Source organism: Nuphar pumila, chromosome 3 (genome assembly GCF_984573655.1).
Source record: "Nuphar pumila chromosome 3, dmNupPumi1.hap1.1, whole genome shotgun sequence".
Taxonomy (NCBI): Eukaryota; Viridiplantae; Streptophyta; class Magnoliopsida; order Nymphaeales; family Nymphaeaceae; genus Nuphar; species Nuphar pumila.
Window position 1 is genome coordinate 24,268,728 of NC_143251.1, and position 15,305 is coordinate 24,284,032.

Genomic DNA, 15,305 nt, shown 5'->3' on the forward strand with positions numbered 1-15,305 from the left:
GTGGTTTCCATAACAAATAATTGTTGGCCGTTAATTTGGTGGTCAAAAAATAATGGAGCCCACATTAAAAATTCGGTTGCGGTAGAATCATATTGAGAGTACCTGAAGCTTCTTATTGACTTTTGGCTGTCGAATGTTGCTGGTACATGATGGTGAGCTTGTCATTGATGATGAAGGTGTTATGACTCTGATACCATAATAGAGGACACACACTTACTGCACCAAATACACACACAAACAAGGTCAATATAATGTGGTTCGGTAAACATCTACATCCACGACAGTCTCTCTATTCAAACTTGAATAGAGACTCTTCTCTTCTTATCTTTATATAGATTACGATGAGAGTCCGATTTAATATATTTGAAAAAATCCGAAATAGCCATAAAATTAGAAATACAAATCTTGGTTGGAGTCCTTCGTATCTTTTAGCTTTAGGATTAGGTAAGCAAAGCTGATCTTTAGCGGGTGATGGTTTGGAGTCTCTTATCATTATCGACTTTCTAAACAAATGATCTTCAACATTAGAGATGATCTTCAATATTAGGTGACTTTTTTTTTCACATAAACAATATCTTGAGAGTCCACTTGGGAAGGAGTCTTGGTGATTGATCCTTCCATATTCTTATGTCTGAGAGTGACATTTACAAGCGGCCCCCAATGCAAGAGCCTAGCCCTTGTAAGGGAGAATATCATTTGTTTTAGTGCATTGTTAGCGCCATCTTTATATTATTGATAACGTGATTTGAGACTATGAGGCCCATCTCTTAATTCAGAAATTGAGAGCGAGTGAGATAGAGTGGATCTAATGCGAATGACTAGAAAAAATCATGATATTTCCTTTGTCCCTAGCGGGCGGCATAGTTGGACCACGAAATAGTCGAAAAGAACGTCGTCGTCCTCTACACCAATCTCACATCACGTCCAACCCCTACAGCTGCATCCTGTACCACTCATCTCTCTCTCTCTCTCTCTCTCTCTCTCTCCAGAAGTCTTATAAATTCCATCTTCACCTTCGTTGGTTCCCACACATACCCATCATAACTTTCTCTTAGAAAACGTCAGATTAATTAGAAAAAATGGTGCATTCCTGCTATTCTCTTGCCATGTTTGCTCTGCTCTTTGTGAGCTTGTCCTTTGTTCACGTAACTGCTGACTTCTATAGGGACGTGCACCTCACTTGGGGAGGTCCCCGAGCTCAGATTCTAAACAACGGCGGCCTCCTCACGCTCTCCCTTGATAGGGCCTCAGGCTCAGGATTCCAATCCAACGATGAGTATCTGTTTGGGAAGATCGACATGCAGATCAAACTCGTTCCTGGAAACTCTGCAGGCACCGTCACCGCTTACTATGTAAGAGACCTCTTCTCATCATTTCCCTTCAGCGGGCCAGGGCTAAAGGGGTCGATCTCTTCGTCCCAGGTTCAATTCTCACAGGGTGGGAGGGTGCTTTTTAACTGATGAGCTCTCTGACAGTAGAAATATGGGTGGGCATTGTGACCCGTTTAGAGTTTGGTCCGCCAGGCTTTAAGTGTGGCGCGGCCCATAGATGGCCCAACCAAACCCAACCCATGGTGGTACCGGTTCGGCTTTTCTTCATGAAGGATGGGAAAACAGCGATTGGGATCAAAGACCTAATCGTGCTGGTTATCATTCCGTGCCTGATGATGTGATATAGTTATGATTCCACAAAAAAAAAAAACTAATTACGTCTCTATTTTTGTTCAATTGCAGCTTTCATCGCTAGGGCCAACCCATGATGAGATAGATTTCGAGTTCTTGGGCAACGTGAGTGGAGAGCCGTACATCTTGCACACCAATGTGTTCACACAGGGAAAGGGGAACAAGGAGCAACAGTTCTACCTGTGGTTCGATCCCAGGGCTGACTTCCACACCTACTCCATCCTTTGGAACCCTCAACAGATTGTGTGAGTCATTCTTCGTTTCAATAGGATTGGATCCAAATCTCAAATTTGATCCATAGCCAAGAAAGCGAGATCTTGAAACCTGACTACAAGGGGGACTGAATAACCAAATTAATGAATTGAGACCAACTATTGAACCATCATTTATAAGACCAATTAATACCAATTAGGGTTGCCAACTGGTCAGCATTGGCCCTGAGAGAGCCAACCAGATCCGATCCAATAGGATACAGTTGTGGGCTTATTGGGATGGTTACATCCCAACAGAATTTGAGCGCAATGGGCGAACTTGGCTCTTTGAAATTTATAAAGCAGACCCAAAGCCCTACCTGAGATATGATTTGATATGGAATTTAGCATTTAAAATATTTTTAAAAAATTAAGATTTATGATGTTCAATTCTCACCATCCAAGCCATGACCCAGATCATTCCCTGCCTAAGCTAATGCAGTCAGACAGACCAGGACCCGGTACCAGAACCTCAAAGTTAGATCAGGGTCCATTAATAACAACAGTAAAAATAAATATGTTCCTTTCTTTTTTTTTCCTCTCTGAGCTGACAATGGAGCCAAACTCATGCATCGGGATCCACAAAGGTTAGATCCAGACACTGCCAAAAAGAGGGGGCCATCAGGGTCAATGTCCCTGACCAAGACCTGAGCTAGTGGCAGCCACTGGACGGGCCCCAGTCTAGAGACATCTAAGCATAAGCCGGATCTGATTCAGAAGCGTTCATCTCTCTCTCTCTCTCTCTCTCTCTCTCTCTCTCTCTCTATATATATATATATATATATATATATATATATAGGTGGTAGCTGCCTGCCACCAACTGAATAGACGTCAGTAGACATGTTGGGGCGTCTCTCATTAAAAGAGCCTCGGACGCTTTAAAAGTGTCACTAAAGGTAAAAAGACATTTAACAGCGCTTTTTTGAAACGGCTTTTATATATATCAAAGACTTGTTCAGGTTATGTATATCTAAACAGCAAGGGAAAATCCTAACTATGTTTTTTTTTCAGTAGACACTGTACAACCTGACCATATTATTAGTCAATTTAGAACCACTGCAGTCAGACTCAGACTCACTAGTCGGATTAGGTCAGGATCCAACTCTTAACATTCAGACCAACTGACTGAATTGCCCGGCCACACTGCAGGTTTTTAGTTGATGGTACACCGATCCGGGTCTTCCACAATGCTGAGTCCAGGGGAGTACCATACCCAAAGAACCAACCCATGAGACTCTACTCGAGCCTTTGGAATGCCGATGACTGGGCGACTCGAGGTGGGCTTGTAAAGACCGATTGGTCTAAGGCACCCTTCACAGCCTCCTACCGGGGCTTTGCCGCTGATGCCTGTGTTTGGTCGGGTGGCAGATCGTCGTGCTCAAGTTTTCCGGCAAGAAGTTGGTGGACAGAGTCAATGGACACAGCCGGGAAGCTCAAACTTGAATGGGTTAAGAAGAACTACATTATCTACAATTACTGCACAGATTACAAACGTTTCCCACAGGGCTTCCCACCAGAGTGCTCTCTTTCAGTGTAGAGAGAGAAGAAGATGAACAAATTATGGGATATATATTGTAGACACAATAATTGATGCACTTGGAGTGTACACATAATGTATGTTTGCTTCATGGATGATGAACTTGTTGATAAAATTATTTCACTGTGATGTGAATGTATAATAGAGACAAATCATCTTTGGTACTATCCTTGGAGGATTGTTATGACTTGCCGGCCCATGTTGCCACCCTATGTCAAGCACAGATGCTGGTATGGACTCAGCAGAAACAGACACAAACTATCCAATGGTTGACACGGTAACGTTTAATTCTCAATGGCCTGTTCAATTTTGAGGTGAACTGGCTTGGAAACGACCCGGCTCACTTATTAACAGTGTGGGTATCAACCTGATTCTTGATGGATCTAGACAATTGAATGCAGATCATGACCCGGCTATTGGGCCAACGGGGTCATGCAAGTCAGGTCGAGTCTGAGTTTCAACAAAATTGTGGCTTGGGCCTGAGCTTAAATTTTCTAGTGAAGCCTGCTTGGTCCAGTTAATTATAAACTAATTATGACTGTTTTTTCATGAATCTAGCAACATCAGAGACAGGCCTCATGGGTTTTTGCTCTATCCTGTGTCACTCCCTATTGGTATGGGAGTATGCTGTTTCATCTTGAGGATATACAATTTTATGCAATTTGGCTTAGTGAAGAGTCTGATTATCTCAAGCCTTGATTTTTTACAGTTGACCAGCCATGTCGGCCCAGTAGCCTGTTGGCTGACCCAGACCCTGTTCATTTATTAGATGGGTTGGGTTTCGGCCCACTATCCAACAGATCAGCCCAAGGTAGGCCTCATTTGCTTGGCCTGCCTGGCCACCCAATGCAAGTCTTTTTTTTGAGACAGAGAGGATATTTCATTAAGAGAAGAAAACGGCAAAAGAACAGGGTGACGAGAGGTCTCCATTGTTCAATTACAAAAACTCAGAAAAAAACCAGACAGCAAATAAAAGAGAAACCGTAAAAACAGGAATACACAACAGAGTGCAGATCAGCTGGAGTTTTGAGAAGGCCGGCCAGGGGGTCCAATGTGATTTTCCCGAATCCAAAGATAATCTGAATCAGACCATTTGACTTGCACGCGCTCCAGCAGCATTCACTTAGGGCACGTTCGGAAGAGAGAAAAACTCTCATAGGAAAAAAAAACTGCCTATGAGAGTTTTTGATATGAGAAGTTTTTCAAAAAAATGTTTTTTGCTTGTTTGTGTAGCATGAGAAAAATAGAGAGAAAATATAAAAAAATGAGAGAGATAAGGATGAGGGTGGTGGTGAGATGGATGGTAGTGGTGATGGTGAGATGGGTGGTGGAGAGTGTAAAGATAAATCTTATCTGGGTAGGAAACATTCCTCCACCTCCTCCCATTGAGAAAAGTGTACCTTTTAGAAAAACTCTCTAAGTGAAAAACTCTATAGTTGGGAAGGGTGGGAAAATCATTTTCTATTTTGGATTACTTTTCCTACATCTTTCTTCCTTCCAAACGTGCCCTTAATAAGGGCCAACAGGGCAAAAAGGAAACATGCTTGGCCCTAAAAATTCTGTTGTTTCTCTCCAACCGCACACCTCCACATGATTAAAATCCAGCATTTCTACACAAACATCCATTTCGACCCCCAGCCCCTAATTTTCTGTGCCACCAGCAGGGATCCAAGTGACATATTGGATTCCAAATGCATATCCTTGTCATCCTATGCATTTCTAACAAGCCATTGAACAAAGGGACAACCCCAAAATAAATGAAAGACGTCTTCCTCATGCATCAAACATAATGAACAAGTCGGAAAATAAAAAATCCTCTTCAAATTTGCATTCGTTAGAATTCTATCAAGTATAAACAATCATCCCCTGAATGATGCTTTGATCGAAAGGCCACCACCCCCACAAAGCATGATTCGGGAGTCATTTCACCATTGAGTTTGAAATAAAATCATATGCAAGTGCCAAATAAAGATTGGGGCTCGTAGACGCTTTCCACCAAAGCTTATATGTGTCCCCATTCAACATCATGGGAGTGAGGAGCTCCATGAGCTGAATCTACTCTTGGGTCACTTGTAGAGAGTGTTGGCCTTTCCGGCATCAACATACACAGAAAGCGTACCTGAAAGTGTATCTGTTGATGCATTATAGTGTGCATGCGGGTGTTTGGCATTCTCTTCATCCGGTCAATGACCACGATGAGCCCAGGTCTTAGGTCGACGGTGAGCAGGACCCTATACCACATCATCTTTATGTGGAATTTGGGTAGACTTGCAGCAGAACTCTCTTCATCTTCGTAGCAGCCAACCCCCTTATATAATGGAGAAAGAGGCAATTACGTACGTAACTGCCACCCACTATCTCCCCATTATGTGGTCCACTAATGGTGTCAAACCGAGTCACTCAAAAGAGTTGGACTCAAATCCGTTATGTCCAACATTCTCTCACTTGACCCATTGACACCAAAAGTGCACTAAATCGAGGTTTATACCATTATCTCGATTTAATTCTTCATGTGGATTCGCATGCTACCCTTTATCACAAGGATGGATTAAATGAGTCATGGAGATGAATACTCTTTTATGAAATGTTATATTCTCATGTACTACACTATAATTCACATTCGGTGTTTTAGCATGTTGAAATTATCTTTATGAATAGGTTGGTCTCTTACCTATTCTCTTATTGGTCCTTTAATATTGTTATTCTGCTATTCTCTCTAACCCAGATTGAGATATCATTTATGCAAAATCAATAATTTACAAAGTCATAAAGAATCAAATACCCACGCACACATTGAAATGTTTGTATATTCAAGACAAGATAAACTTTATATCAAAAATACAAGTTCATGCTTCCACTTATATACATAAACTAATTTTGAAAAAATGTCATGAATTTAGTCATAATTCATGCTTAATGCTTAAAACCATCATGTGTAACTTAATCAACATGGAACACATAAATTAATATGCACAAGTCATGCTTTCCATACAATAAACACTTTATAAAGCATAAAAAATAACTAAAACAAGTTCATATGGGTAAAACCCAGAGTCCTCAAACAAGAACCGGTCTTATACGACCCCGAATTGGACTGAAAACACCATGAATCATCCTGAAAAGGCCTAAATCGGCCATCCAAGGGTTCAAACTGGTTCTGAACCTTATGAATCAATGTCAAGTATAAACAAAAGTTCATAAAACCCTATAGCCGTATGCTAAAATTTTTGTATTTTCGTATCTTTATGAAAATAGGGTCTTAGCATCTCGGAACTAGTCTAAAACTAGAAGGAACCAGTCTAAAATAACTATGAACCAGTTCTGAAAAGGGTCGTATCAGTCCCTGATCCGATTCAGGTGTAAACAGTATCTGGACCCTGGATCTAAATAGGATCTCGGTCTTCTGGATTAGATCCAGGCCTGAATACTTTATGGGTCCAGACCAAACCCCGATCAAAAATATTTTGGATCTTGACCTAATTCAATCGGATCAAACCAGACCCAAAACCAAATGGATCCAGCTCTGATCCAACCAAGTCAGATCCGATCACCGACTCGGACCCCAAATGGATCCGGGTCCCTCTAGGGGATCAGATCCTAAGCTCAATCCAAAATGTTGGTTCTGACCCATATCTGAACCCGGTACTGAATGGGTACGGGTCTACAGGAGCAGACCCAAACCCAATGCCTTATGGGTCTGAGTCCGATCCTGGGACAAAAACCGCAGACAGGATCCAAGGTAGATCCGAATCCTACATATGGATCCGATCCCAAAATATATCAGACCCCTAAATAGATCAGACCCAGACCCAGTCACCAAATGGGTCTGGGTCCGATCTTGGGATCAGTTAGCCAATGGATCCAAGCAGACCCGATCCACCCAAAATCCAGGTTTGGATCGAGTATGCCACCGGGTTAGAATACCTGGTCCGCACAAGACCCGATCTGGTATCCATTCCAAAAAAAAAACTCAAAAGGGCATTCGGTTTCTAAGAAAACCGAAAAACCCTTTCGGTTTTCACAGAAACCGAATCGCCCCTTTTCGTAGGTTTCACGACGACCCACGCGGCCGATCAACCCCACATCGCCCCACGATGACGTACGATGATGGACACCGGCGCCCAGCCAAAGATGGTCACATCCGGCGATGCCCCACGATGACGCATACCAGCGAGGGCTCGATGGCGACCCCCAACAAAGGTCACCCCCCTTTCTTACAAAAGGGTTCCTCTATCAGCCACCAGGTCCGGATGTCGGCCATTGCTACACCGGCGAATGTCGATGCTCCGGTGATCGATCATATCTGCCAGCGACGCCGGTGAGGCCGCCGACTGAAGGAGCAGGGGGGTTTTAAACTCCTGACGCCGGCCATCCGACGATCTCAACCCCATTCCAGCCCCGATGACGTCTGCGGTGACCTTGGCACAGGTCGACCACCCTGCAACCGGACGGTGCAGGGGATCTCAGGCGACGGCCCATGCAATCGAGGGACTTCTCCGGCGCGGCAACCCAATGGACGCCTCTTCCGGCATATCACCCCACGGCGATCAGCTCATTTCCCCCGGCGATGGCTGACTCCACTCCAACCCCACGGCTGAAGGAGCAGAGAAAGGGGTTTTTAATCCCCGGATTCCATGCGTTGCCAGACGAACTCTGACAATCTGCCCCCCCCCCCCCCCCCCCCCCCCGCGACGTCTGCGGCGACGCTCCATGTGACAACCCTGGCGACATCCTGAGGCAAAACCTGATGCCAGCAAAACCCCTGCAGCCCGACGGCCACAGGCAAAACCTGATTGCGCAGCGCTCCGCTTGATTAGGTCGGTCCGGTACGGCCCGATTAGGTCCTGATAAAGGCCCAACAGGCTCCGCCCATATTGTGGCCTGAGCCTGGTCGAAGTTGCTTATAATCGGGCTTGGGCTGAGCCCTTTAAACCAGACCAAGTTAACGGGCCACGCCTGTCCGACTCTATTATAATTCCATTAATTGAGAAACATAATATGTACATTTTTATCAATAAAATCTTGAAAAAACTATGTCGAATCCGAATCTAGCATCCTCGAGTCCACGAATCATTGTGACATAGGCTTTAGGAAATGAAACAACCCTATAGGTTTTGCCGGTCTAGTTGCCACTAGGCTGATCCAGGTTCAATCTTTCCACTATTATATTGATAAAAAAATGTTTTTTCTTTTGCTTAAAAGAAAATCCTCAATAAACTTCCAAGCACAGTCTTTTGTTAGGTCCTCTAAAGTTTTTTTTATTAATTTACAATTTTAAAATATTTTAAATTTGTATTCGGATCGATTTTCTTAACAAAATGAAAATTTGCAAATCTCCTAATAATTTCAAGGCCGGTAAATGTTGTTTGAAAAATTTTCACTGCGATTACAAGACACTAGTTTCAATCAACCGTGGCCTTGAGCTTATAAACCTGGTTTCTTGGGCAAAATAAAAGGATAATATTGGCTACCCAAGTGTGTAAGGAACCCCTTAACGAAAACTTTCATTTAATGTGATCTACTGGTTTGATTTTTTTAAATAGTTTTTTTTTTTTCAAAAGAAGAAGCTAGTGTTAGGGAGAACCCTTACCAGTTTATTATCAACTATTTACAAGGATATTTCTTGAAAATAGTTTATCTAGAAAATAAAGGAGCGGCCAGGGGCTCTTTCCCCTAGCTTATTCATGAAAAGAAACATCAAAAAATGCCTCTAAATTATTCTTATTTATGCACAAATATACATATAAAACACACCGTACATTTGAAGGAGAGAAGCCGATGTTTTTTATTTACCTTTCTCATATTTTTTATGTGAGATTGCTTACTTAGTGGTCAAGGTAAATATGTCCTAAAAGCACAAAGTATTTTTTTATAGGCAAGCTGGGGTTAGCCAGACCCCACCAGTTACACGAGTTTTCGCTGGTGCACGGCCTGATTTCACCAGAAAATCGGAATCTTCACTGGCGCACTTTTGAACTGCGCCAGAAAAAAATCTTTTTTACTCTTCAAACTTAATCCGCGAGTAATTAAATAATTTCACTAGCTCTTTAAAAAAAAAGCGCCAGTGAATAGGGATGGCAGTGGACCGGGGGAAAGCGGGGCCTCGCCCCGTTTGGACCGGGGATGAAGGGTATGAAACGGGGATGGAGGCGTGGGTGGAGGATAAAATCCATCCCCGCCGCGGAGGCGGGGCGGGGGTGGACGTGCACTTTTCCCCGCCCCGCCCCGCCCCGCCTCATCCCCGTTTGGACCGGGGATGAAGGGTATGAAACGGGGATGGACGCGGGGGTGGAGGATAAAATCCATCCCCGCCGCGGAGGCGGGGCGGGGGTGGAGGATAAAATTTTGAGGCGGGGCGGGGATGGAAACCTTGTCCCCCGCCCCGCCCCACTGCCATCCCTACCAGTGAATATGCTTTTACTGGCATGCGAAGAGTGCGCCCGTAAACCCCCTTTTTCCTGTAGTGTGATGCCAAGCTTATTTTATTCTGCTTGTTGCCAACCTCACAGTCAAAGCACCTAGGATGATGATTTGGTCAATTGTCAACCTTGAAAATTAGCAGCCCAAACTCGTGTAGATATATAATATTCACATTCATAGTAACAAACATCGCTGATATTTAATTTGAAAATCTTGTGTAGGGCTAAATCAATCTAACGCTTGAATGAAAAAAATGAAAGAGTCGAAAGTTGAGAAACGTCTCCCACACCATCTTATTAGGCTTCTAAACCAAAGTTCACTTGGCCAATCTCAGGGAACACTCAATTTTTTGTTACTCTAGCTAAAAACGTAACCAACACCTCCTAACTTTCTTCAGCTTTTCAAGGGTTTCGCACATTTGACTAAGTGAGTCTACATAAAACATTCAAGTTGAAGGATGTTACGAATTTGATACCCGGGGTGTGTTTCTCTTGCCTTATGCCCCCACCACCTGAATTGAAATTTCTCCTCGATAAATATCAAATGAGGAAAACATTCTGCAGTCTCCTCAACCTGCCATACCTACGGTCATGGTGCTGGCAGTGTAAAAACTCCAAGGCTAGGACCACTGCCCTCGAGGCCTATGCTACATGTTGGCTTACGTAGAGGGGCGATGCCCAAGAGAACCGAACCTTGACTGCCCATATAATAATAGCCAACACCCCACCACACTACGCCAACCTCCCTTGAAGTTTTGTTACCTTTCCTTAAATCCAGAATAGTAGTGCTCAATGAGAATTTCTTATTTTGAAATCCCTTGGTACTTACAGGGCAAGCTAACAAATGCTTAAATTGTGAAGCTGGTTATATGTCCCCCCCCCCCCCCGCATCTTATGCTCGGGGGTCCCAAAAAGCACCACGTATTTAAGCATGTGTGTCTCGTATCCCCATGTTTGTCAGCATTAATTAGCGTTGAAGTTTGATGCAATTGCAAAGACTTAAGTACCCTCTCCTCTATTGGTGCAAAAAAAAAATGACGATTCTAGAAAAGGAGTGGTTGTAAAGACTTAAGTGCCCCGAAGATGATTATTTAAGACCAAGTCTCTGCACTGCAGGATTATCCGAGAAAGAAATCTCTCCTGGAGGAGGCCATGAACATCAACCCTCTTACTCTCTTTCCCTTCTCTTTCTGCTTTTGTGCACATCCAACAAAAGATCCTACATTACTCCATCAAGCACTGACTGACCTGCACATTGGCTGTTGTGGAGCCTGATTCAGAGTTTTTACCCTTACATGAGGAGGGTTTGGGGGCTCCTCCCAGCGTGGGTAGCATCATTCAACTAAATGAGTAGTGAATCCTGATTCAGAGTTTTTACCCTTACAGAAGAGGGGTCTGGGGGCTCCTCTCAGCGTGGGTAGCATCATTCAACTTGAAGAGTTATGGAGTCTGATTCAGAGTTTTTACCCTTACAGAAGAGGGGTCTGGGGGCTACTCCCAGCGTGGGTAGCACCATTCAACTTGAAGAGTTATGGAGTCTGATTCAGAGTTTTTACCCTTACAAAAGGGGGGTCTGAGGGTTCCTCCCAGCGTGGGTAGCATCATTCAACTTGATGAGTTTTGGAGCCTGATTTAGAGTTTTTGCCCTTACAGGAAAGGGGTCCAAGGGGGGCGCCCGTGGCGGGGGGCTCGGGGGGCAGCGCCCCCAAGACCAAATTTTTTTGGGGCCTTGTATAATTTTTTTATTTTCTTTCCCTCTTTTAACTATCAAAAAAGAGCAATAAAGCATTTTGTTTAATCGTGGAGCTCATGTTTCCTTCGGTTGTTTCTTGCTCGAGGTTTTCATAACACCCCTTCCAACAAATTTTTTATTTTTATTTTTCTTTTTCTGTTTCTTTCCCATGATTTTTTTAATGACTCTGCTACAGCGATTTGTAGTATTTTCGGGTCTCCAACGAGCCCCACAACGATTTATAGTGTTATCCGGCCTTTCAACAACGATTTGTAGTATTGTCGGGCATTCCTACAACGATTTGTAGTGTTGTTCGGTCTTCAACAAGCCCCACAACGATTTATAGTGTTGTCCGGTCTTCCAACAACGATTTGTAGTATTGTCGAGCCTTTCTACAATAATTTGTAGTGTTTTCGGGTCTCCAATGAGCCTCACAACGATTTATACTGTTATTCAGCCTTTCAACAATAATTTGTAGTATTGTCGAGCCTTCATACAACGATTTGTAGTGTTTTCGGGTCTCCAACAAGCCTCACAACGATTTATAGTGTTATCCGGTCTTCCAACAATGATTTATAGTATTGTCGAGCCTTCCTAAAGTGATTTGTAGTGTTTTCGGGTCTCCAACAACCCCTACAATGATTTATAGTGTTATCCAGTCTTCCAACAACGATTTGTAGTATCTTCCACAAATCACTATAGCGATTTGTAGTATTTTGGGGTCTCCATCGAGCCCCACAGCGATTTATAGTGTTGTTGGATCTCACTATAGCGATTTGTAGTATCTTTCATAAATCATTATAACGATTTGTAGTGTTATTCAGTAAGCAAATCGCTACTCGAATTAGGACCAACTTGTTAGGGTCATATCTTCCTAACCGAAAGTCATATTTCAAATCCGTAAAATGTGGTGCCTTTGTTATTGAGTCTAGTTTATTTCTGTAACTTTTTAGTGATTTTTATTGTCATTTCATTTCCCATTTTAACTAAAAACCAGACCTCTATTATTCTATATTGTGCAACTCAAATAACACAGAATAATAGGGGTCTGATTTTTAGTTAAAATTGAGAATAAAATGACCATATAAATCGCTAAAATTTGACAAAAATAAACTAGACTCAATAACGAAGACACAATTTTTTACGAATTTGGAATATGATATCCGGTTAGGAAGATATGACCCTGATAAGTTGGTCCTAATTCAGGTAGTGATTTGCTTACTGAATAACACTACAAATCGCTATAGTGATTTGCTGAAGACACTACAAATCACTATAGTGAGATTCAACAACACTATAAATCGTTATAGAGCTCGATAGAGACCCAAAAATACTATAAATCGCTATAGTGATTTGCGAAAGACACTACAAATCGTTGTTGGAAGACCGAATAATACTATAAATCGTTGTGAGGCTCGTTGGAGACCCAAAAACACTACAAATCATTGTAAGAATGCCCAATAATACTACAAATCGATGTTAAAAAACTGGACAATACTATAAATTGTTGTGGGGCTCGTTGGAGACCCAAAAATATTACAAATCGCTATAATGATTTGCGGAAGACACTACAAATCATTGTTGAAAGGCCAAATAACATTATAAATCATTGTGGGGCTCGTTGGAGACCCGAAAACACTACAAATCGTTATAGAAAAGCCCAACAATACTACAAATCGCTGTTGAAAGGCCAGATAACACTATAAATCGTTGTGGGGCTCGTTGGAGACCCGAAAACACTACAAATCGCTGTAGGAAGGCCTGACAATACTACAAATCCCTGCGCGCCAGGAGAGAGCCCCCAAACCCCCTTCCTGTAAGAGCAAAAACTCTAAATGAGGCTCCACAACTCATCAAGTTGAATAATGCTACCCACGCTGAGAGGAGCCCCCAAACCCCCTCATGTAAGGGCAAAAACTATGAATCAGGCTCCACAACTCATCAAGTTGAACGATGCTACAATCAGTGTGCAGGTCAGTCGGTGTTTGATGGAGCAATGTAGGATCGTCTGCTGGATGTGCATAGAAGTAGAAAGAGAAGGGAGAGAGAGTGAGAGGGTTGATGTTCATGGCCTTCTCTAGGGGGAACTCTTTGCCTCCCTTGATTTCTTCTCTAGAGAGAGAGGGGGTTTTACAGTGTTTTGCGGAGAAGAAAGAAGAAGATGACGATGAAAAGTTCAAACAGACATTTTTTATGGCTCAGGTTTGTTTCGTCGGATAACCATCGGATCGTCGGCTCACCATCGTTTCGCCGGATCGTCGGCTAAGGTTCGTTTCGCTGTGTAGACTTTAAAGAGTCAACATCATCCTCGACTTTCTTGATGAATAACATGTTTGTCCTTTTTTTGAACCGTTTGTTTTCCTTTTTTGAATGAAAGATATTTTTGTCATTTTCTCAAACCATCGTTTTATGACAAGAATAGCAAGAAAGGGTACTTAAGTCTTTGCAACCGCACCAGACTCTAATGCTGAGTGATGTCAACATACACGGGAATACGAGCCCCATGTGCTTATATACATGGTGCTTTTTGGGACCCCCGAACACAGACGTGGGATTCAGTGAATCATCGGGAGCAAACATACACCACCCTCTCTCATGAGCAGCACCCAAGGTATCCTTCCTCCAAGTGAGCCATACGGTACCAAGTGGGGGACACCAAGAAGCAAAGACTGGCTAAAATAGACAGACCAATGGATTTCAAGAAAGGTAAATACAATTTTTTTCATGATGAGGAACCCTAGCCGATAATCAGGTTACTTAATGGGTCTGCCCCTACAATAAAACCCCCAGTGAGGTTACCTAGGAAACCCACCAATTAAAGGCACCAGCACACCCAATGAGAGTCGAACCAAAGACAAAGCAGTTAGCACCTTCTCCCCAGACCCACCACTGTCACTTGAGCGATAAAGGCAAAACTGAATACGCTGGGTTACGTGACGTTAGATTGCAGTGACGAATACATGCAGCTACTTGAAAAAAAACGATCACCTTTATCTTCAGTTGAACCAGCACACAAGAGAAAAAGATTCCAGGCCATCACCCAAACCCTAAAAATGACGTACTTTTTCCAATGTCAAAATCAGTCCCCTATTTTGAGCTTGTGCCATAGCTGAGATATTCACGAGAGAAAATCCTGAACAGATTTTTCAAAGGCCTACTTATTTGCAATATATAATAAAAAGTATTTTTTTATGATCTTAATTTTCACAAAAATATTGCGTGTTCTTATTAGTGTTCTATGCTATTAATGAATGGAGATTTGCTCAATAGTTTTTCCCAAAAAGATCAATTTATTGCAGGATTTTCAATCTCCAACAAGTTTTGTGACTATTTTAAGCTAGAGCCATTAGCTTAAACGTATATAGATAGGGTTGTCAGGTCGTGAGTCCTACCGGGGGTTTTTCCTCACTTTGCCGAGGGTTCCTCCTCATAAAACAAGTAATGACTTTGAACTCCTGTTTTTGTTAAGTAACACGTCTTAGACTGATGCATCTGTGACAATTATAAATGTTAATAGATAATATGATGATGAGACGGAATGGTGCTAAAAATTAGTGCCATTCGGTTATTATTATTATTATTATTATTATTATTATTATTATTATTCTATGTTTTTCTTCAATCTGATCATACAAATGTATTTTACGTGCTTCATTTTATAGGAATTCGCTCTTGCATCGTCCA

The 15,305-nt window shown here is 42.5% G+C and overlaps 1 protein-coding gene across 1 annotated transcript; it reads left to right on the plus strand.

Moving 5' to 3' along the window:
- The first annotated feature begins 1,024 nt into the window (after positions 1-1,024).
- On the plus strand, positions 1,025-3,637 carry LOC149842309 (xyloglucan endotransglucosylase protein 7-like). The gene is made up of 3 exons (XM_089999055.1): positions 1,025-1,352; positions 1,734-1,927; positions 3,083-3,637. The coding sequence occupies exons 1-3, from the start codon at positions 1,080-1,082 to the stop codon at positions 3,468-3,470; spliced, it is 855 nt and encodes a 284-aa protein (XP_089855181.1). The 5' UTR covers positions 1,025-1,079; the 3' UTR covers positions 3,471-3,637.
- The last annotated feature ends 11,668 nt before the right edge of the window (positions 3,638-15,305 follow it).